This window comes from Natrix helvetica (genome assembly GCF_964273705.1).
Source record: "Natrix helvetica genome assembly, chromosome: 5".
Taxonomy (NCBI): Eukaryota; Metazoa; Chordata; class Lepidosauria; order Squamata; family Natricidae; genus Natrix; species Natrix helvetica.
The window spans coordinates 102,606,157-102,629,725 of NC_138551.1; the positions used below are offsets into that span (position 1 = coordinate 102,606,157).

The 23,569-nt window shown below is 44.4% G+C and overlaps 1 protein-coding gene across 2 annotated transcripts in view; it reads right to left on the minus strand.

Moving 5' to 3' along the window:
- VCL (vinculin) overlaps positions 1 to 23,569 on the minus strand; it is a 110,542-nt gene that overhangs the window by 37,073 nt on the left and 49,900 nt on the right. For both annotated transcript variants that reach the window (XM_081956508.1, XM_081956509.1), the window contains exons 5-13: positions 21,589 to 21,711; positions 18,816 to 18,976; positions 14,656 to 14,746; positions 12,096 to 12,243; positions 8,552 to 8,705; positions 7,843 to 8,018; positions 6,837 to 7,027; positions 4,925 to 5,124; positions 2,656 to 2,784 (exon numbers count right to left, since the gene is read on the minus strand). In XM_081956508.1, coding sequence (XP_081812634.1) covers positions 2,656 to 2,784; positions 4,925 to 5,124; positions 6,837 to 7,027; positions 7,843 to 8,018; positions 8,552 to 8,705; positions 12,096 to 12,243; positions 14,656 to 14,746; positions 18,816 to 18,976; positions 21,589 to 21,711 — 1,373 coding nt within the window. The remainder of the gene's footprint in view (positions 1 to 2,655; positions 2,785 to 4,924; positions 5,125 to 6,836; positions 7,028 to 7,842; positions 8,019 to 8,551; positions 8,706 to 12,095; positions 12,244 to 14,655; positions 14,747 to 18,815; positions 18,977 to 21,588; positions 21,712 to 23,569) is intronic.

A 23,569-nucleotide genomic window follows, 5' to 3' on the forward strand; every position in this document is an offset into this window, starting at 1 on the left:
CTATAATTGTTTAAACGTCTTTCATCATGAAATATAGCAAAATTTAATACAAAACCACATACTGGCATTTCATTTACTTATTTATAAAATCCTCCATTAACATTAAATCCTTATATCCTATTCTAGCTAAACATCCATAATATTTAACAACAGAGTTTTCTAATCCTCCTTTCCAGATCGCTGTTTATAATTTACATCCAATTTCCTTATATTATACCCATACATATATATAGATTATTATTATTATTATTATCCTTTCTTTATTTGTCTATATTCTGTCACAATCTTTCCCCACTAATAATCAAAACTTAACTGTGTCTAATTTAGTTCTCTTTTTTATTGTTATTATTATTATTAACCTTTATATAAAATCTCGGGTATCATTCAGTATTCATATCCAATTATTGCTTATCATAACACTACACATTGTATACAGTATTATCATTATCAATTTTTTATTTAACTATGCCTATTATCATAAGAGTTTCACTAGGTTTAGCTAGTAGTTTTGAATTATACTCTTCCACCAACCTGTATCTTTCCAATAACAAAACAATCTTATGTCCTCTGCCATTTGTGGTATCAATCTTCTAAACTTCTTCTTAATGAACTTTGTATGGATTAGTCCTAGCAACTCCTTGCTTGTAAGATCTCTCATATAATCCTGATGCCCTCTTTCTGCTTCTTTATTCCACTTGTCTTCAGTTGTCAGCAGTGTTATCCATATTTTCGTTAATAAAGTTTCATAGTCCATACATTCTTTACTTTTTTCTTCTTCTTCTATGTCTTGCCCTTTGAAATAGGTTTCCTCTCCATTTATTTCCTCTTTCAGTATTTTATTCTTTGCATTTTCAAAACAAACCAATTACATAAATGTCAGCAGGTTTAATCGCTTTATATTCCTTTTCCACTTCAATTCTTTGAGTTTTAATCTCCTCATTTTGCATTTGGTAAACATCATCAAATTTTCAATCACGTCTTTCTGTTAACTGTTCCAAAATTTCCAGTTTTTGTTCAATCTTCTCATATGTATTTGTTAATTTTAGTAATTCTGAAAATATTGTCTCCAGGCTTACAATCTCTCCATTTTCCTGACACTCTGCCATCTTAAACAAAGAGCTCTCACTTGGAAAGTTTTTTTAAGTTAAAACATGGATTCACAAAAGCCATTTTTTCCCCTCCTCTCTGGTTGAAAACACGCTTCAAAGGGACATTTGGCTTACCCCTATCGCTCTGTAATGAGCCGTCAAAACAAACCGCGAAGGAAAAGTTCCGCTTGAATACACAAAGCTCCAATCAACAAAACCTCCCAGCACGTAGCACTTTTAAGATATTTCTTTTTTTTTATCTGTTTTGTATTTCAAATTAGAAAAAGAGGTCCAGTCTTTAAATGAATTAAATAATAATAATACTCACAGCGATGAAAAAGGAAAGCTTTGGTTTATAAATCACCGAGTCACAGAAAAAAAAGATAGAAACAGAAGACTTAATCCATCCATTTTAAAAAGTTTGTAAAGGTTTCATCCATGAAGATAGCATATAAGAAAATGGGATAGCCACTGTCCAGAATCGTTGCAAGATTAATTTCGCCGCTTGAATCTTCTATTCTTCAATTTAAATCAATTTTTAAGTTTTTATAGGCAGTCTCTCTTTTAAAACTGGAACAGCTGGAAACACTTTCACTTTCCATTCCTTCCCTTTTGGGGCCGCCCCGACTTCATCAGCCTTGGCTGGATTTTTTGTCACCGGCTTGAAGAAATTTCTCTTGCTTCTTTCGTGGATTTTGCGATATCTCCGAGTTCAGCAAGACGTATTCTTCCTGTTCACTGTCTCTGCGGGACAGTTTAGATCCATTTGGACCCCCCCCCAGTGGCAAAAGTATCGATTGCAATCTCAGAGCATTGAGATCGCACATCGTATCGTTGCGACTTTGGCCCCGCCCCTGAATTCCTTTGACTCTTAAATATCACTAATTTGCTTTGACCATCAGTAGTTCAGAGTCTTCTTGAAAGTGTTAGCATGCATTAAACCTATATTTATTGGCTTGCAACTTCTTGCACCTGGTACAAACCTAACTTTGGGAGGCCACAGACTTTGTCCTGTCCAATCAAATTACATATAGCCTACCAGTTTGTTGCAGAAAAATCAAATCCAGAAAGCACACACAGATAACTGATTCAACTGGATTCATTAGCTTCTTTGTATACATAATAATAGATGAATAATTGTACAATACCAATAGTAGATTCTTTCAACGTGGTAGAAGTTACAAGCCGAACACAAACAGGAGAGAACAGTTAGTTTCATTTCAGAGTTCAGAGCAGACAGAGTAGTTTCAGTTTCAATTCTCAGCACAGACTCAGATCTGTTTAAGCTCCCATTGGCTGACTTAGTTGCTATGCCTATTCATTGGCTGGCTTTGTTACCAGGTCTCTCCCAATCATGAATATTCTAACATATCCCTATTTACAAAAGCTGACTTAAAGAAATAAATTGTTGGAACTCAGAAATCAAGCATTATTTGAAAAACAAATCCCATTAATTCATTGGTATAGAATCCTCAAAGGCTGGCATCTTCAAAACAACCATAGTTATATCATTTTACAGCAGGGCAGGCTGGAAGGGTGGAAATTAAATTTTCTGCTGGCCACTCACCTCATCCCTGTTGGGTGCATCTGGAGGAGCAGTGGCTGCTACGGCCAACAGCTTGATTGGGGTTGTGGTATCACTGAACACTTCAGACACTTCCTGGGTCATAGCTTCTTGCATCCTTGATTTCAGATCCTTAACAAGAATTAAGACATTTCAGATTGATAGATGTATCTAATGAAAAGAGGGACCAGTGGTGGTATTCAGCCGGTTTGGACCAGTTCAAATGAACCGGTAGTGGCAACCTGGACGCAGACCTGCTCACCCGCCCTGGCGCTATGCTGTCCTATTTAGCCACGTTTTCTAAGCCACACGCATGTGTGCAAGCCGTTCACACAAGAAAAGCGTATGTGTGGAAGGCCGCATGCATGCACAAAAGGAGTGTATATGAGTGAAGCGAGGGTGCAACCACGCGCACTCACATTTTCAGTGCTCAGTGAACCGGTGGTAAAATTACGTGAAACCCACCTCTGACACAGATAAGGGGTGACATGATAACAATATTCCAACATTTGAGGGGCTGTCACAAAGAAGAGGAGGCGGACCTACTCTCCAAAGCGCATGAAGGCAGAACAAGAAGCAACGGGTGGAAACTAATCAAGGAAAGAAGCAACCTAGAACTAAGGAGAAACTTCCTGACTGTGAGGACAATCAACCAGTGGAAGAGCTTGCCTTCAGAAATTGTGGGGGCTCAATTACTGGAGGCTTTTAAGAAGAACATAGAACAGTGATGGCTAACCTTTTTTTGGTTCAGGTAATGAAAGTACACACGTGCGATAGTGCGAGTATGCATGCCGACACCCATAATTCAATCCCCCTATGCATTCGCACATAACCCCCCTGCTGCCCCCCCTCCCCCGTACATGCATGCATGACGCCCCACCTCCTGAAGCCTGGGGAGGTGAAAACGGCATTCCCCAGAAGCCGGAAACAGCCCATTTCCGAACTTCCAGTAGGCCCATTTTTCATCTTCCCCAGGGTTTGGATGCTTTCCTGAAGCCTGGGGAGGGCAAAAATGGCCTTCCCCAGCTTCGAAGAGAGGGAGAGTCAGGTAAAAACACTCCTTCTGGGCCGAAGGCTGAGGTTAATCTGGGAGGTCAGAGGAGGTACGGATGTGTGGCCTCAAGATTTACCTCAGCCTCCAGGGCAAAAGGGCTGTGTTAATACCCATGTGTGACTCCTCCCATGCCCCTCTTCGGAGACTCAGCTGGCCAGCCCACGCATGCGTGCTGCAGCTAACCTAGGGCAACGGCTTGCGTGCCCTCAAAGATGGCTCCGCGTGCCACCTGTGGCATGCGTTCCACAGGTTCGCCATCACGGACATAGAACAGCAGAGTTGGAAGGGACCTTGGAAGAGTTCTAGTCCAACCCTCTGCTTATATCATTTTAGACAGATGGCTGTCCAGATTGGACAAGGTCTCTTCCAACTCCAATATTCTGTTTTGATGTGATTGGGCCCATTATACCAAGACAAGGTGCATCCTCATGAGAAGAAAGAGTGGAGTTGCCCAGTTAGGTCCCCCACAACCCCAACATCCCCCTCATGAGCAAGGGGCTCCCACACAACTTTGCAACCATTGTAAATGGGAACTCAAATGAAAGCCTCCTACAACTGCCTATATTCAACAGAGTTAGAAAAATCAGGAGGCTTTCCAGCAGAAGTCCGTAACTCTGGTCTAGGAGTGCTTAGCTGTCCTAAACCCTACTGCGGTGTTTTTCAACCTTAGCTGTTTTTAAGATGTGTGGACTTTAACTCCCAGAATACCCCAGCCTATTCTTGGAGTTAAAGTCCACGTATCTTAAAATAGTCAGGAAACGTTGCCCTAGGGCTGTGATGGCGAACCTATGGCATGTGGGCTCCATCACGCAGTTGGCCACCTGGCACATCTCCGTGGTCATGTGGCCAGCATGACTAAATGCCGAAAGCACACGGAACGCTCTTACCTTCCCACCATAGGTGGCTCCTATTTTTCTACATGAATTTTTAACGTGCTTTCGAACTGCTAGGTTGACAGAAGCTGGGATAAATAATGGAAGCTCACTCCGTTACGTGGTGCTAGGGATTCGAATCGCCGACCTTTCTGATCGACAAACTCAGCATCTTAGCCACTGAGCCACCGCGTCCCCCCTTATGAATATGCGTGAGCAGTACATCAGCTTAACACAGAGTCCTGGTTCTTCCTGCCTGACAGTTATTCTATGGGCTGTCAGCTAAGTTTAAGTTTAAAAAGGCAAATCTGCTAAGAGAATCTTCTAATTTCCTCCTCCTCTTTACCTTCAGTGATTCCTGCAGCTGAAGAGCCACAGCTCTGGCTTGCGGAGAGTCACCTTCTCCTCTTGCAGCCAAATCAGCCAACTGGGCAGCGAGTTGCTCCACCCGGTCACACTTGGCAAGCAGGTCCTGGCGGTAGGGCCCCATCATGACGTTGGCAAGACGGCGCCCTTCAGCCACTAATCCCCGGAGGGCAGCCTGGCCTGCATTAAAAAGCAATTCACCTTTCTGTTAGCTGTTCTCTTGGTTCACGAATGAGGCAAGAGAAAAAGACTGTGCAAAAGGGAAAAATAGGTTGAGTAAAATCAAAAATTATAATGGTGGGCTGTTGCAGGAAATGTTAAAAGGTAAAGGTTCAGTCATGCCCGACTCTAGGGGGGGGTGCTCATCTCTGTTTTTGGGCTGAGAGGGCCAGCATTGTCCAAAGACACTACCGTGGTCATGTAGCCAGCATAGCTATACACCGAGATGCATGGAACACTGTTATCTTCCCACCAAAGTGGTACCTATTTATCTAGTTGCATTTGCATGCTTTCGAACTGCTACCATGTTTGCCCAAAAATAAGACCCAACGAGAAAATAAGCCCTAGTATGATTTTTTTTCAGGATGCTCGTAATATAAGCCTTAACCAAAAATAAGCCCCACTTAAGATCGTCATTCCTCAGGGGAGGGGGTGCATGGCCAGCAAAGGAGGCAGAGGCACCGGGAAAAGGGGGGCACAGGCAATGCAGCCTGCCAGATGTGCTGCACCGCACATCCGCCCGCCCACTCTGTCCCATTGTCTGTCTTTGTTTGCCTGCAGCCATGACAGGATAGGCGGCCGTGTCTCACGTGCCTGCTCCCCTGCCCGCACCTCTGCCTGCTGCTTGGAGGGCCAGCCTGGCGGTCACAGCACTCACTCACGTGCGCTGCATGGGATGTGCAGCCCAAGTGCTGACCAAGGGGCCGGTGGGCTACAGTTGCTGCCAGACACCAACATCCCCCCGCGCTCACTGGCTCTTATGCGTGTGCCAGGGGGTGGGGCACCCTGCTAGGTGGGACTGGGTCAGCAGTGGCCAGTCCCTCGCCATCTGCAGTACTGTGTTTCCCCCCCAAAAAAGTTCTAATGCATCTTTTGGAGCAAAAAATAAATAAAACAAGACCAGGTCTTATTTTCGGGGAAACACAGTATGTGAGCAGGAGTTAGGGCAAGTAATGGAAGCTCACCCCATCATGTGGTACTCGAATCTCGAATCTGGAATGTCAGCTTTCCAGCTGACAAGCTCAGCATCTTTAACTGTTGAGCCATTGCAAATGCGTTTCAAGGTTTTGATTACCATCTTCAAAGCGCTCCATGGCACAGGACCTAGCTACCTGCGGGATCGCATCCTGCCCCATACATCCCTACGACCAATCCGCTCTCACAGAGGGGGACTTCTCTGGGTGCCGTCCACTAAACAATGCCAGAGGGCGACACCCAGGAGTAGGGCCTTCTCTGTGATGGGCCCAGCCCTTTGGAATGACCTCCCCCTCGACATTAGGATTACCACCGACCTCCGCTCCTTCCGTTCAAAACTCAAGACCCACCTTTTTCAACTATCTGGCCTGGCTCAACCATAATTCCATCTTATTCCTTCTGACAGTCGTTTTAAATCAGGAATTTTAAACTGGGGTATTTTAATTCCTAATCTCATTATTATTATTTTATGTATTGTAATGGTTGTTACCTCCTCCGTGTAATATATATATGTGCTTTTATTTATTGTACGCCGCCCCGAGTCCCTTGTGGAGAGGGAGCGGCTAACAAATCAAATAAATAAATAAATAAATAAATAAATAAAATCCCCCCCCCCTTTTCCAATGCCACCAGATTGCAATATCAATAGAGACCTTGCTGCTCATCCTTTCTTAGGAAGTGATTTTTACACAGCTTACCTACACCACGATCATCCACCATAGGGTTGTCTATCCATCTTTGAGCTTGCTCAATCTTGCCTTCCAGATGAACAGCCGGCTTGACGGGTCTGCTGTTGGCAACAACCTTGTTGGTTTTGGACTGCAAATTCTGAAGTGATGTCGCTATTTGTTTGGCTAACGCCCGGGCTTCTGGTGAATCGCCTTTCCCACTATTGGGAAAAAGAAACAGCTGTTAAGTAAGCCTTGTAAAGTGGCCCATTAAGAAGACAAAGTTTAAGTGAAGAACTATGAATCAACTACTCAGGAGCTTAAGCACTGCTGCTCATTAAAGTTAACAATGCCCAGTGGATTTGTTAAGTGGTGAAACAAGATTATATTTACAAGGGGGAGCAAGAATCGTAAGCGGGGAAAAAACAAACAAACATCATTAAGAAAGGTTGAATTTACGCTTCTATTGACTGGAGACTTTGCTCACACACATCTTAAGAAGTAGAAACCTGATTAAAACTGCAAACCTATCTCAGTTTTTATCCTAATTCTCAAAGTATCCGCTAAACAATACTGGATTGTTAATTCACTCATTCATTCATTGAGTTTATGTAACTGCCCATCTCACACACATCAAGTCAGCATAAAGTAAAGTTTCCCCTCACACAGCTGGACTCCCAACAGAGAGAGCAAAGCAGTGGTTCTTAAAGTGGGGTGGTTTGGACATATTCTGAGGGGTAATAGGGCAATTTGTAATTGTATGTGTGTAATTTGAGAATCCAGTTTGAAATTGTCACTGGACTGTAAACCTAAGGTAAAGCCTGCTGTAGTAATCTGAGATCCGACTCTAGCCGAAGGTATACGTGGAATGTGCTCCATGGCAATTTATAACAGATATGTAAATGCTTTATGAGTTGACACGCATCTCGTCAGAGTTTTAGGAAAGCCTGCTTGAAGCAATGGGACATACACGGTGGAGTCAGGCCACTGAAACACAGGGGCTTTTCAGATATTCACAAAAGCAGCCAATACATACTGTTTTCGAAGGTCGGACAATTTAGCTGTCAAAGCAGAGATTTCTCCCAAGGACCGCAAAATGTCATCTCTCTCCTTGGGGTCTTCACACAGTTCTGCGATTTTCCTGGCTTCCGTCATAATGCCCCGGATATGTTCTTCTCCTTCGCTGCCCCCGTTAGGATCTGCTAGCCAGCTCTTCATCAAGAGAAACAGGGGTCAGCAGCTTGTGATCTTTGAATCTCCTACATTCAGCCAATGTCTATCTCAAGTTTAAAATAACAGTTCTGGCACCAAGGGAATTTGCAGGAAGGAGACGGGAAGAATACGTAAGATCAGAGGTGGTATTCAGCTGGTTCGGACCAGTTCACCCAAACCAGTAGCGGAAATAATGGGTGGGCCTGCCTACCGGCCCCGGCTTTATGCTGTCCTATTTAGGCACATTGTTTAGGCCAGGCACATGCGCCAAAGGCGCAAGAGAGGGCAAAGCGTATGCGTGGAGGGCTGGGCCCATGTGTGGAAGGGGTGTGTGTGTCTGTGAGGTGAGCGGGCACGCGTGGGGAGAACCGGTGATAACAAAATGTAAAACCCACCGCTGCGTAAGATCGGTAATTGTTGAATTCAATCATTCTCAAATCATTACAGCAACAAAAATCATTATCCATTAGAAATCAGAAATCATTTTAAGGGTATCCCCCACCCTTCCCTCTTCATGGCAAGACTGTGAGTACCTGAGCAGCGTCAATCTTCTTGGCTATGGCCTGCTTAGAGTTGGTCATCGCCTCCAGCTTGCGAGCTGCGTTTTCCACCTTTGCGGTTAGTAAGTCCAGCCCTTGAGCGATCTGCTGAGCTTTCTGCATGGCAAGAGGGGTGGCACCTTGACCCCTGTTCAAGGGGAGAAAAAGACGCATAAATCCCCAGATACGTTATTTATTTATTATTTCTTCGCACTTCTAGACCGCCCCCTCTCCCAAAAGGGGCTCGGGGCGGTGTACAGTCCACACAGCAAATACATCATCCATAGTAAAATTCATTAAATAGATAAACAGATGAATAAGTGAATAAGTATAAATAGAGGAGGTTAAAAGAATTAAAAGAACTGTACAGCGAGAATATAAATATGGCTTTAAAACCCCTAAAATCAATTAAATTTAAAACAATACCCTTAAAAGACCAGTTAAAAGTATATTTCCAGGAGGTAACAGTTATAACAGTTATAATTATGCCAGGCCAGCTAATCGGAACAGGTGAGTCTTCAATTTTTGTCAGAAGGAGCGGAAGACCGTGGTGGTTCTAATATCGGGGGGGAGGTCATTCCAGAGAGTTGGGCCCATCACAGAGAAGGCCCTACTCCTTGGCGCCGCCCGTTGGCATTGCCTAGTGGACGGCACCTGGAGAAGCCCCTCCCTGTGAGAGCGAATTGGCCGCAGGGATGTATGTGGGAGGATGCGATCCCGCAAGTAACTAGGTCCTGTGCCATGGAGCGCTTTAAAGATGGTGATCAGAACCTTGAAACGCACCCGAAAAACCACAGGCAGCCAGTGCAGCTCGCGCAGGAGTGGTGTTACGTGGGAGTATCTGGAACTCCCCATGACAACCCGCGCGGCCGCGTTCTGGACTAGCTGCAGTCTCCGGGCGCGTCCCAAGGGAAGCCCCATGTAGAGAGCATTACAGTAGTCTAGGCGAGACGTCACCAGCGCATGAGTGACTGTGCGTAGGGCATCCCGGTCCAGTAGGGGGCGCAATTGGCGCACCAGGCGAACCTGGTGGAACGCCCCCCTTGCCACGGCTGCCACATGGTCATCCATTGACAGCCGGGCATCAAGGAGGACGCCCAAATTGCGCGCCCGTTCCACAGGGGGCAATTGCTCGTCCCCTATGGCCAGCGATGGAGTCAGCTGGCTGAACCGAGGTGCCGGTAGCCACAGCCACTCAGTCTTGGAAGGGTTGAGTTTGAGTCTGTTGTCCCCCATCCAGACCCCGACAGCTTCCAAACACCGGGACATCACTTCGACAGCCTCGTTGGGGTGGTTTGGGGTTGAGATGTACAGCTGGGTATCATCAGCGTACAGATGATATTCAACCCCAAAACCACGGATGATCTCGCCCAGCGGTTTCACATATGCATTGAACAGAAGGGGCGAGAGGACCGACCCCTGCGGCACCCCACAAGAGAGTGGCCTCAGGGTCGATCTCTGCCCCCCTGTCAACACATATTGCATCCGGTCGGAGAGGTAAGAGCCGAACCACCGTAAAACGGTGCCTCCGACTCCCATCCCCTCCAGCCGGCGCAATAGGATACCATGGTCGATGGTATCAAAAGCCGCTGAGAGGTCTAATAGGACCAGGATAGAGGAACAACCTCTATCTCTGGCCCTCCAGAGATCATCAACCAACGCGACCAAGGCTGTCTCTGTGCTGTGCCCGGGTCGGAAGCCGGACTGGCGTGGGTCTAGATAGTGGGATTCATCGAGGTGATGTGGAAATTGCTGCGCCACCACATTCTCAACAACCTTCGCCAGAAAGGGAAGGTTGGAGACTGGACGATAATTAGCTAGCTCCATTGGGTCAAGTGAAGGCCTCTTGAGTAAGGGCCTCACCACCGCCTCTTTCAAGGCAGTTGGTAAGGATCCCTCACCCACTGAGGCGTTCACCAGGCCCAGAAGCCAGCCTCGTGTCACCTCCCAGGATGCCAGTACCAGCCAGGAGGGACACGGGTCCATTGAACATGTGGTGGGTCGCAGCCGTCCACACAACCTGTCTAAGTCCTCGGGGGCAACGTTTGCAACACTTGACCGGGGTACGTAGAATCCAGATGAAGTCAAAGTAGGACCCATGATGAGGCCAAACCTACCCTAACTAAATAATGGAATCCACCCCCTCCCCACTGCTATCTGCCATCTTCTGGATTAGGGACATTTCTTATTAAAGATACTTAGTGAAGAGTAATTAAGCACCATGAGTGACCCTCACATTGCCCAAAATGCAATCACATGACCGTGGGGAAGGCAGATGTGGCTGAAATTGGGTCGTAAGTAGTTTTAGGAGGGTACATCGCAACTTCAAACGGTCACTAAGTGATAGTCGCAATACAAAGAATACCTGTATTTGTTTTCTTTACATAATCCATCTGAAAGGAAATTAGGAACACCTCATAAGAACAAGGCAAAGGATTTAGATGTTGACATTGTTCCATTGGCAGCGACATGAAAATGGATGTGGATGAGGTTATATGGGCTACAAATAGAGCAAACTAGAGCAACTTGTGGCTTGTTGGGTGGTCCATGGACATTCTAAACCAGGGGTGTCAAACTGAAGGCTCATGAGCCAGATCCGGCCCATGGGGTGCTTAGGTCTGGCCTGAAGGGCCACCCTCGAAACAACAAAGGACCAGCCCACAGTCTGCCAGCAAAAAGGAAACTCGGGAGGGCCAAGAGTTGCAAGAGGCTATCACAGCCAAAAACAGAGCTCGGGAGGGCTGAAGGTTGCAGGACGCTGTCACAGCTGAAAACGGCACTCGGGAACCCATTTTTGCTGACAGAACACTCAGGCCGCCACAGGCGCCCGTGACACGAGTGACGTCAAGCTGGCCACGCCCACCCTGGCTCCCTGAAGTCAAACACAATCCTGATGCATCCCTCAATGAAATCAAGTTTGACACCCCTGTTCTAAGCAGTCTGATGTGGACATGAAACCCAATACTAAAAGGTATTCAAACAGGAACAAACAATAGGAAGAGGAACAGTCTTTGCCTAATTAAGACACTTCTGGCGTCTTCATTGTGATATTGGGGGGAAATAATCCACAAAAAATATTATTACACTTCCCTGCTTTTCTCAGTAATAAAACCATTAAACAAACAATGAAACATTTGGAATGCTTCCATTAAAAATACAGTATAATGGAGACTTTTCCATGAATGTATAATACCATTCGTGAATCTGAATTCAAGATAACTCCCCTCAAAATGGAAGAGAGGTGGATTAGGATACAAGACTCAAACAAAAACTTGTACAATTGCCATTTTCAACCTTATCAACTTGCAACAGCAGGTTCGATGAACAGGATGCAAAATTAACATCCGGTTCACCCAAACCGGTGCGATCCAGCTAAATCCCACCCCTGACAATGCTATCCCCTTGAATAAGTTTTATCCACCACTATTAGTCCAATGGTAAAATAAATAGATAGAAATTCTCTCCTGTGGGTGATTTTAGCATTTTTGTTTAAAAAAAAAGAAAGGCAATGTTTGTTATTTTGTTGGCAGCGGCTTACCTGGCCCGAAGATCAGCTAGTTGATCCGTCAGCTGGCCCAACATTTTGCAGGTGCCTAGAATCTCCCGGCGTTCTTTGCCTGCACACAATTCTCCAACATTTCCTGCTTCGTCCAGGATTTGCCTTATGGCTTGTTCACCAGCGTCCCCTAGGAAGCAAGAATGGGTGAATAGAGGCCATGTATCTGATGCATCGTTGGGCTAATTCAATATTACAATGGCTGATCACTGAGAATTTGAACAGCTAATTTACCTAAGCATGAAAACAGGGCGATTCTGCTTAAAAAGCCCACAATAATGTGGATAAATGAACAGAATCTGAAGTTGTGAGGTCCAGTCTCTTAAACAAGAAGGGGTCTCCCATTGGTTGGCTGAAAATAATAGGCAGCAAATTCAGTAGCAGATGAAGCAGAATAAAAAAACACGTCTCCTGTCAAATGAACCTATGGCACATGTGGCCCAGGTCAGCTCCACCGTGCATGCATGTGTGCCTCCCACTGGCTAGCTGATTTTCAGGTCTCTCCCGCGCATGTGCAGAGAGCGGGGCACATGCAGGGGATGCATGCACGTGTGCAGGGGGCGAGGGATTACGCTTACATGTGCAGAGGTGGGGGGAGCACAGGGGGGTGCACCACCCCTGTGGCCTTTGTCTTAGGCCGCTTCAGGGAGGCTTGCTAGGTCCAAAACAGGAGGGGGTCTTGTGCGCATGCGCGGGCAGGCAGTGAGAGCCCAGGGGGCTCACGCACAGATGCGCAGGAGGCAGTGAGCATGGAGGGGTGTCGCACACACATTGCATTATGGGTGTGGGCATGCGATGACAAAAAAGTTAGCCATCACTGGTCTGGAGTATCCTTGTCTGGACCAATTCTACCACTGGAGGCCAAGTTTTCATTAGCTGCCTGTCAAATGCAATCCATTAGGTTGAAAAAAAGTTTAGATGATAAGACTTGAGAAAGAAAATAAATATAATTTTGCAAATCTGGAGCCAAGGTTTTTTTTTTTTACTAATATTAACTGGCAGCACCCTAATTATAAGAGTTAAAAGGAGTTGGCTATATTAACTTAAATAGCCTAGCATGGCATGTGTCAGATGTTATTCCATCATTTCAAAATTTGATCAACATTCTGGGGCCAACATATTCAAATCAAGATGGAGAGACAAATTGATTTAATTAATTATAGAGCTCAGCTCATATAAAGTATAACTATTTAAATATGGATCGCATTTCTTTACAAATAAGTTATGCTAATATAACAATAAATATGCAATAACCAAGAACAGAAACCATTCCGGAATGTTAATTAAGGCAGATTACAAGCTAAATTATTTGGATAACTTAGCAAAATAGGCAAAGATTTCCAAACTCTCTTCTGGAGCAGCTTGCCCACTAACCTTGATAACTTTAAGACCTGTGGACTTCAACTCCCAGAATTCCCCAGCCAGCCATGTTCCCAGCCTGAGTGGCCAGCTGAGCAATGCTGGGAATTCTGCTTTAAAGTACTTTTGGTCCTCACTCTAATGGCTTTCTGGAAGCTCTTTCCTTTCAGGATGGAGACATTGCAACCCCTCTTCTTAATTTTATCACTTTTAGCTTTGTATTTTAATCATAATTTAAATTTTTGATTTGGGTGTGTTTTTTAAAGTAAAAAATAAAAATCTCTGTAAGCTGCCTAGAATCTGGATGGATGAATGGGCAAAGAAATTGAGGCAAATACTTAGTCCTAATATCCATTTGCCTTCCTTGAAAGAATCTAAAAGCTTCCCCAGCAAGTAACTTGTGTTTATGAGTGGAATTACGCCATCAAAAAAGGAATGTGATAATAACTGTATCCAATTCAGCATCCCAACAACCTTGGCTCTTCTTTTGCCATCATGCATAAATTTGAGAAAAATATCGATGGTTCTTTAATGGAGGGGCAGAAATGGGACTTAGCAGATTCTCATTGATAGGGGAAGCACTGTGGTGCTATTGACCAAACCAAAATAATATTTTTAGCTCCATAAGACGTATTTTTGTCTCCCAAAAGTGGGTGGAAATGTCTGTTGGAGCAAATATTGCCAAAGCCCCACCCACCCGTCAGCCCCACCCTTCGGCTGCTTTTGGCTTCTGCACGCCCCGTTTTCGGTCTCCAGGCGCCCCATTTTTGGCCTTCGAAAAAGGGATGCACGGAGGCCGAAAACAGGGCACATGGAGGTCGAAAATGGGATATGCAAAGGCCAAAAACGGGGCACACGCATGGTCCTCCTCAGCTCCATTTTCACTGGCAGAGGGTTGCAGGAGGCCATCACAGCTGAAAACAGAGCTCGGGAGCCCATTTTCACTGGCAGAATGCTCAAGCCACCACAGGCACTGACACGAGTAACGTTGAGCTGGCCACGCCCACCCTGGCCACTCCCATCCCAGCACCCCTCGGTCAAACACAACCCTGATATGGCCCTCAGTGAAATCAAGTTTGACACCGCTGCCATACTGGATCGGTTGCATTTTTCCCCCCCTTTCCCGCTTGAATAATATTCTTTCATCTTGCCCCATTTTCATTTTGATCCCTGTCCACATTACCTGCTGGAGCAGTGGGGTCCCTGAGCCATCCCTTGGCCTGGTTCATCTTGGAATCGAATGAAGCCAGAGCTCTCTTCATGGCTTCCGTGTCCTTTTCCGAGAAAGAAGAAAATAGGAGATTATCCTCATAAAGGACTAGTAAGTGCAGGTGTTGATGCAATTTACAATAACAAAGCACTTCTTGATTTGCAGGCAACTCTCTCCCATGATAAGCAACTCATGAAATAATCAGTTGCGCACATATTAAATGTCAGACACATTTCTGTTACTCAAAATGCACGAGGTAGAACATGCACTCCTTAAGGTCTTATTGTGATCCATTTGTTTTCCAAGCACAGAACACTCGAGAGAAAAATAAATAGGATGGCATTCATGTTAAATCTTTAGCCTCAGAAAATAGCCACAGAGAACATCCCATGCACACTTCATGTCAAGGAGTTTAGACAAGAATTCCTGTGCAAAGCTGCTGGAAGAAATGGATTTGTTTTGTTTGATCTTCATGGGGGTGGATCCAGCCACAGGAATGAGTAATGATTTCTTAGTCCAACGAACTGCCAGCAAAACCATATTTAGAAGTGGTGCCACATCTGTTCACCTTTCTTTTCTCCCACAAAGTTATCAGCAGCATTGTTCTAATGTAGGCTTCCCAAAAGCTCGAAACCGACTCCTCGTCCCGATAAAACCTCTTTTACTTAGGTTAAAGTGAATTCCTCTCCAGCAAAGTCCCGGCCAACAGTCTTTCAAGAGATTTCACTACTACAGCCCTTTATCAGGCTTGGAGAGTTGCCAGGCCGATATCTTCCAAACGCCACTCTGTAGCAGACAATTCTTGGCAAGAAGTCAGGAACAGATCTTCACCCTAATGGATTGAACTAATTGTCTCCTGCAAACTCCACTCCCCTTTCACTCCTCTTTATTCCCTATGGGAGGGGACATTCACTGTCCACCTGTGGCTTTACTCCCGAGTTGGCCCTTGTTCCTTAGCTCTTTTCTCCTGGCAGCTCTGCCCATGCGCACTGGGAACAAGCTCAGCTATCCTTCTGCCCCACTGATGTCCCACTCCGAAGGCAGCTGATAACTGTCGGACGGCCCTGGTCTCATCTCTGCCTCTGACGCAGAGCCCTCATCAGATCCTTCCCCAGACTCCAGGACTGGCCCATGTTCCTCCTCAACCTCCTCATTGTCTGAATCTGCTGCCAGATCTGTTGGCCAGTGGCGGCCCACAACACTGCCCATTCCCTCCATGGGTGGTGACATTATTCTTATTTAATGGTATCTAATGCATTAAGCAAGAGGAAAAAATGTGACACCGTGCCCCATGGATTAATTAGGTATAGCACTGGATTATAAACTTTCTAAACGCCCCTTATTTTCTAGTTCTTATTTCTCAGATAAAATTATGGCTGGCTACATCAGCAATATGACGGTTCCCAGAAGCATAGAAAATGCAGTCTCCCTATTATTCACAACCCACCGCCCCTTTTGGGACTGTTATGGAAATTTTCAAAGAGCCCATTAGAAAGTCAGAAGTTAAGGTCCAATACAAAATGTTCTTTTGTCAATCACCACAGCACCACCTAACACTCAAACCCCAAAGCGGATACCCACGTTAGAATAGAATAGAATCACAGAGTTGGAAGGGTCCTTGGAGGTCTTCTAATCCAACCCCCTGCTCAGGCAGGAATCCCTACACCACTTCAGGCAGATGGTTATCCAACATCTTCTTAAAAACTTCCAGTGTTGGAAGTTGGTTCTTCAAACTTTGCATCATGCCAGAAGATGCAATTTGGAGAGTAAAAGACTTAAACGAGATGTAAAATAGTCCGTTGACTATTCTCTGTAAGTCGAGAACTACCCCAAGGGTAACACTCGCCACACAGGAAACCACACAACACACAGCAAACAACACCCCCCCCCAAGTCATGCTTTTCTGTTTTAGTAGAAAAGGCAGCAGTTGTGGGTTGAGGAAGAGATCTTACCTTCTAAAAGGTGAAGGTGAGGGGGAAAGGAAAAAATTAAGGAGAAAGATATATATAGATATATATATAAGTAGTAGTTCTGAGAAAGAAATTATTATTAATAGTGGGCTAATCTGCTTTCAGGCCTAAGCCTAAGAGCCACCCTCTGCAAAGGCTTACCCATAATCACGGTTCTTCCTTCTGTCTATCTCAGTGATTAATTAACAAGGCAGAACTCAGCTTCTTTTTCAGAGATTCGTGATTTAGTACTAATAGTGATTCGGAGATTACAATTCCAAGGAAGGAAAGCATGGCTAAATTCTACTGTACGTGCCTATCTACACATGCTTAAATCAAAATGATTTTTTAAAAAATCGTGCAAGTCATTTTACAGATAGCAGGAGATACAATCCTGTGACAGTAAGTCAGAACGCCACAGAATCGAACAAAATCATCTTCATTTAATGGTCCCTTAAGTGGTGGAGTCTGGGCCCCTGAATGGAGCTAGCAGAGTGTTTTAATGGCCAGATGCCCTTCCTGTCACCAATGACGAGTTTTGTTCAGGAGATGTACTCTCAGTGTGCCCAGAGAGAGAAATATCTGCCTCTACCTAGGATCAAACTCACAGCCTCCTGATTGCGAGGCGAAAGCTCCACCTCTAGGACACCGCACCACTCCTGAATCGAAACTAAAGGTTGATTTATTTTCCCAGCAGAGCAGAAGAAAGGGGCTCAGTTCTTCAAGCCAACTCCTCCCACAGGATCATCCTCTGCTAAAACATAGTTTACCCTTACATGGAAAACGCGTCAATAAAAGCAATGGATAGAAATGCACAGTGTGTCAGATGTTTTGACAGTTCTAGGGTTCTCAATCCATTAAAATAATTAAGTCTCTGAAAACAGTCATTTCCTCCCTGAAGCCATCACATTTGCAGTGGTTCGCTGATAGGAAATTTGCAGCTTTCAACCAAAATCAAAAATTCAGTTTTTAACCAATTTAGGTCTTGAAATTATAAATCTGTGGGTATTTTAAGGTACCCATTTCAGGACTTAATTTCCGGAAGGAAGTCCACATCAATCATTTTAGGATGTGGGAACTTCAACTGCCAAGATACCCTTGGGATGTCCCCAAGTCCACACATCTTAAAATGGACGAGGTTGAAAAACATTGATTTAGAGAAACATTCAGATTATGATACTTTATTGGCTTATCGGGGTGTTTCCTGGCCAGGAGATGCAATTTTAAAACAAATAGCCATCCAATTTGTTGGATAAATTATCTTATTTTTTGGAATATAAGACGCACTTCCCCCCTTTAAAAGAGGGTGAAAATTTGGGTGCGTCTTATACACCAAATGTAGCCCTGCCTACCTGCCCACCCCCAGACTTTGGCCTCTGCCTCCAAGCAATTTGCATCCTTGCAGCAAACAACAAACAGCCTGTTTCAGTTTTAGCTTCAGCACAGCTTGATTAACACAAGCAGCTGTTTGTCGGTTGGATGGGCCTCCCGATGATCAGCTGTTCCAGGCTGCATGGATTGTCATTGCCTATTGCCGCTTCTGCACACCTGTTTTCGGCCTCCACGTGCCCCATTTCTGTCCATTATGATCCTTGTCACCTGGAACGGGCAGAAAATGGAGCACACAGAGGCCAAAAAACGGGACGCGCGAAGGCTGAAAACATGGCGTGCGGAGGCAGTAATAGGATATGGCAATCCCTGCAACCTGAAACAGCTGATCGTTGGGAGGCAGATCCAACTGACAATCAGCTGCTTGTGCTAATCAGGCTGTTTGCTGCAAGGAGGCAAATTGCTGGGAGGCAGAGGCAGATTTTTTCCCCTTGTGCTAATCAGGCTAAACGGAAACAGGTTGTTTGCTGTTTGCTGCAAGGAAGCAAATTGCTGGGAGGCAGAGGCAGATTTTTTTTCTTGTTTTCCTCCCCAAAAGCTAGGTGTGTCTTTATACTTCGGAGCATCTTATATTACAAAAAATCAGTATAGGAAATCTGCAGGGCAGTTTTAAAATATTCTCACTATATTTAATATTCTGCTAACAAAGGAATTGCATTATCCTAAAGGTAAAATCATATACCAAATTAGCTAACATCACTCTGTAAATTAGTTTGGTTTTTTTTAAAAAAAATGGGTTCCCATTCTTACATGTCTAATCCTAGATCCCTCTCAACCTAGACAGAACACACCCACCTTGCTGGCCCAAGCATCTTCATCCCAGGAAGTCAGCTGCAATACACGGATTATTTCATTTATTTCTGTACTCATCTTCTCCACTGTAAATTTGCGGTTTTTCAAGGCTTCCTCGATTCCCTGGCTCCGAGAGTTTTTAGTTGTTACAAAAATCTTCATTGCTGCAGAAATGACACAGAGGGTCAAACGAATCAGGAAGATACGCTAGGAAATGTCCTTTTACATCAACATGGGCAAAATAAATGAAGATACTCTATGGCCACTTCCCCAAATTGATTATAATAGTCGAATATGATACAAACATAAGGAAAGAAAAAAAGAAGAAAACAGCTAAGAAAGCATAAAAAGAAAAAAAATACATAAGGAAGTGACTTCCAACCTTCATCACAACTATTTAAACATTTATAGTTACTCTTCACTCCTTCCAAAGTTACATTTGTCTTTATCCCATACCGCATATTTGTTTATCTATAAACAAATCCATTAAAAAAAAATCAGTCTTCATGTCAAGCAGAAAGCCCAAAAAGGGTAGCCAGAAGTAATATCTTATTTTGACCTTGATCAAATAAACTATATTTATATCCCTTCCTTTTACTTCTAATAGACTTAATCTTTTGTTCATTCAAACACTGTTGTAGGATTTGATTTATCTTGATTTCTTCTTTGTCCTATAGCACGGAGTTTTTTTGTAAATCTAATAGCAAAAAGATATATATCCAAGTCACGTTCTTGGTTTGTCATTTGTATTTCTCTTTTAAATTTTAAAACCTCAGCCAGTTTCTTTGGTAGACCCAATGAAATATCCTGTTCTAAATCATTCTCTTGGCTTGTCAGTTGTTAAATCCACTTTTGATATCATTTCTATCTTGACAGATAAAATTTGTTTTACATCTCATATTTCTTCAAAAACACCTTTTGGACATAGCCCAGTGATAACCTTTTGGCGCAGAGTGCCAAAAGCTCACATGCATAATGCAATGCACGTGTACCCGTGTATGTGCACATGAACCCCCCCATGTGCACCCTGCCCCCACGCATTTGCGCACAACCCCCCCTTGTGCACCCCAAACTGCATATGTGCACGATACCCACGCAAGTGCGTGTGACCCCCCCCCATGACACACACCTACGCATGCGCCCTGCCTTCTGCACATGTGCAGCAGAGACCCAAAATTTAGCTGGCCGGGGGGAGGTGCGCATGCATGGACAGCTGAACTGAGCTGGGGTGACAGCTCATGTACCCGGAGACAGGGCTCTGTGTGCCAGCTGTGGCACGCCTGGCATAGGTTCACCATCATGAACATAGCCTATCCATAGAAGCACCATCGTTACTGACATTGTTGATAATTGGAGCTATGACTTTTGGAATTCCATTCTTCAAGTCTTTAAAAAATGCTTGTGCAATTCACATTTGCAGAGTTTTTTTTTCTTTTTTTAAATAATCAGAAGGAGCCTTCCTTGTCAAGATTTCAAGCACAGACTGTCAGTGTTAAGTAACATTTCCTTCCTTAATCACAATTATTGCTATTGTTTGAGCTAAATGTTTGTGCTTTTCAACAAATGTAGAGACTTGATCCGAAATCAAACAGTAGCAAGATCTTAACCTGAACTGCAGTGCCCACCCAAGGCAAGTCTCACAAATATAACAATATATAAATAGCCCATCCATTCACATGTCTCAGGAAGCCCATCTTCCAGAACATAAATAGGAGATATGTAGGCTATGTCAGCTGAGAACTTCTCCACCCCACCAGACAGCCACAAATAAAACCATAGATTTGGTTATACAGTAGGGTTTATCAGCAGGGTGCATTTGATTTAAATCAAGTTGATTTAAATCACTAGTAAAAAGGCTTGATTTAAATCAACTCGATTTAAATCATAATTTTTAAAGAGCAACTGTCATCTCTTTCCCGCAGCGGCTCCTCCTCTGTCCCGCTGTTGACTCACCGACCGTTCCATTCACTTTAATGGGACGGCTGGTAATGTGGCAGTGACACATCTTCACTGCCACCATTGTTAGCCAGGGTGGATTTGATTTAAATCAAGTTGATTTAAATCATAATTTTTAAAGAGCAACTGTCATCTCTGTCCCACAGCAGCTCCTCCTCTGACCTGCTGTTGACTCACCGACAATCCGAATACAGGGGTGAAATTCAGCAGGTTCTGACAGGTTCTGGAGAACCTATAGCGGAAATTTTGAGTAGTGCGAAGAACCAGTAAATACCACCTCTGGCTGGCCCCAGAATGGGGTAGCAATGGGGATTTTGCAGTATCCTTTCCCTGCCACGCCCACCAAGCCACACCCACAGAACCGGTAGTAAAAAAAATTAAATTTCACCACTGTCTGAATATTGCAGAATATGCAGCATCATACTACATAACTAAGCTCCATTTCATGCTGAATAAACTAAATTATCAATGTATCTTAAAAAGAAAACTACCTTAAGATAGATTTTTACTCAAAAAGCATTTTATTAAAATAAAGTTGATAAAAAATAATTTAAAAAATCCGTTTTAATTTTTTTTAAAAATCCAATTTAATTTTTTTTAATCCAATTTAAAAAAAAATTTAAATCCAATTTAAAATTTAAAAAATCTGATTTTTTTATTTAAAAAAAAACATCCTCGATTTTTATCCAGCCTGTTTATCATACATATAAGAATGTTTGAACACCTTTCACTATGCGTATTCCTCTGCTTCACAAATGTATGGTACATGTCTTCCTTCATGCAATCCCAAGTCTCCATACCTGCTTTAATCGAGGCTTACCTGAAATAAGGACAGGGAGGAGCTCCTTCACTGTGTTCATGGAGTTGACCAGCATGACTCGGTGCTCCTGATGAGTAAGTTCTTGCTGCCGCTCATCAATCATCTTGGCCATTTTGGTCATCCCTACATCAAGAAAATGGAAGAAGTTGTCTCCAAGAAGCCACGTTTTGAGATTTCAGGCAAGAGCAAATTGCATTAAAGAACAACTGAAAATGCTCTTTCTCTTCGGGAAAGTTGTCACCTTTGACCATGAACCAATCTAAAACTGAATGTTCCACAATTTTGCTGGGTTCATCTGTTTGAAAAAGAGCACCAAAACATGAGAATGTTTTGAATTATAATCAAAATACCTTCCCCCGCAAAATGGTGAATCAATGGGACATTTAGCAATGTATGGCCCTTTTAGGCTTTTATTGAATTGCCTGTTTAAGGAAAGCAATAAAAATAGAAGTGGCTTGCTTGTCTGGGACACATTTCAATTGCCCAAAACTCGTATGCCATCAGATATATCCATTCATTCAGTGTTGATTGTACATTATGACCTAATGAATCAGGGAAACAATATCATCACAGAAAGAACCAGGCGGTCCATAAACCCACATTTGACCTCTGCCATTCACTTACACTCTTGCCCTTAAACAAGTTACTCTCTATTTCAACTGATTTTCCTACAGCCCTGTTGTAAAAATTACTTCCATTAACCTCATCAAGTATTTATTTCCCCCTACCCTTCAGTTGTGTCCAATTCTCAAAGGCTGCTTGGGGGCATGTTCCTGCAGTTTTCTTGGGATGGTTTTTTTCAGAAGTGGTTGCCATTGCCTTCTTCCTAGGGCTGAGAGACTGTGACTGGCCTAAGGCAGGAACTGCTATTCCAGGTCTCGGATTTTTTAGCCTGATTCCTTAACCACAACACCCAAACTATTTCTCCATATAGCTATTGTGATAGAAGACACTAGATATTATTGTTTTAAATGAGATGGTCTTTATGTTTGTATATGTGTGTATAAAACATTGCCCCATGTAAAACATTTTCACAGCAAGTACTGTATTTTTTGGAGTATAAGACACACCTTCCCCCCCCCCTAAAAGAGGGTGAAAATTTGGGTGTGTCTTATATACTGAATGTAGCCCCACCAAACCCACCAGCCCACCCTTTGGCCTTTGCCTCCCAGCAATTTACCTCCTTGCAGCAAATGGGAAAATGGGGTTTGCGGGGTGGCAATAGGCTATGGCAGTGATGGCGAACCTATGGCACACGTGCCACAGGTGGCACGCGGAGCCATTTGTCAGGGCACGTGAGGCGCTGCCTGTTAGATTCGTAATAAGGAGTCTGAGGCAACTGTCAGTCCAACAGGTTTATTAGAACAACTGGCTGACAGGAACACAACGCAGGCCGTCTGACAGCTATTTATACTTGCAGCTGTCAGACGGCTTAACCAATGAGAACTTGACAATTTTCCCGCCGGCTGGAGCCGCGCCTAGGCCAATCAGAGGGCTTCCCTGAACGCCCTCTGCTGGCCAGGCTCGGCAGAACTCAACACCCCTTTCCCCCAGATGGCGCATGCGTAATCGTCGAGGTAGCCTGGGCGTCTGCGCACGCGCTGGGAACGCCTAAGCGAAGATGGCGCATCGTCCGAGGTGGAAGGAGTGTCCGCTCCGCCCTTGTGACGAAGCGCTGGAGGAACGGCTTCGGCGGGCCCAACCCCATGGAATGGATTCAACAGAACAGGTGAGTGAACCAGCGCGCCGGGGGGGGCGATGCGCGGAATCGGAGACAGGATTTTGTACAGTGTCGGGCCAGCAGGCGGCGTTGGCAGGGCCTGGTTGTGTCAGTCCGCTGTTTGCGTGCGTTGGATCTTCTGCCGGTCGCCTCCGCAACAAGTCTAAATGCCGCCGCCAAGATCTCCCATCGTGGAGGAGGACCCTGTAAGAACAGGGCCCTGTTACTTCGGTGACTCTTCCCGGTACCCACTTCGGCTCC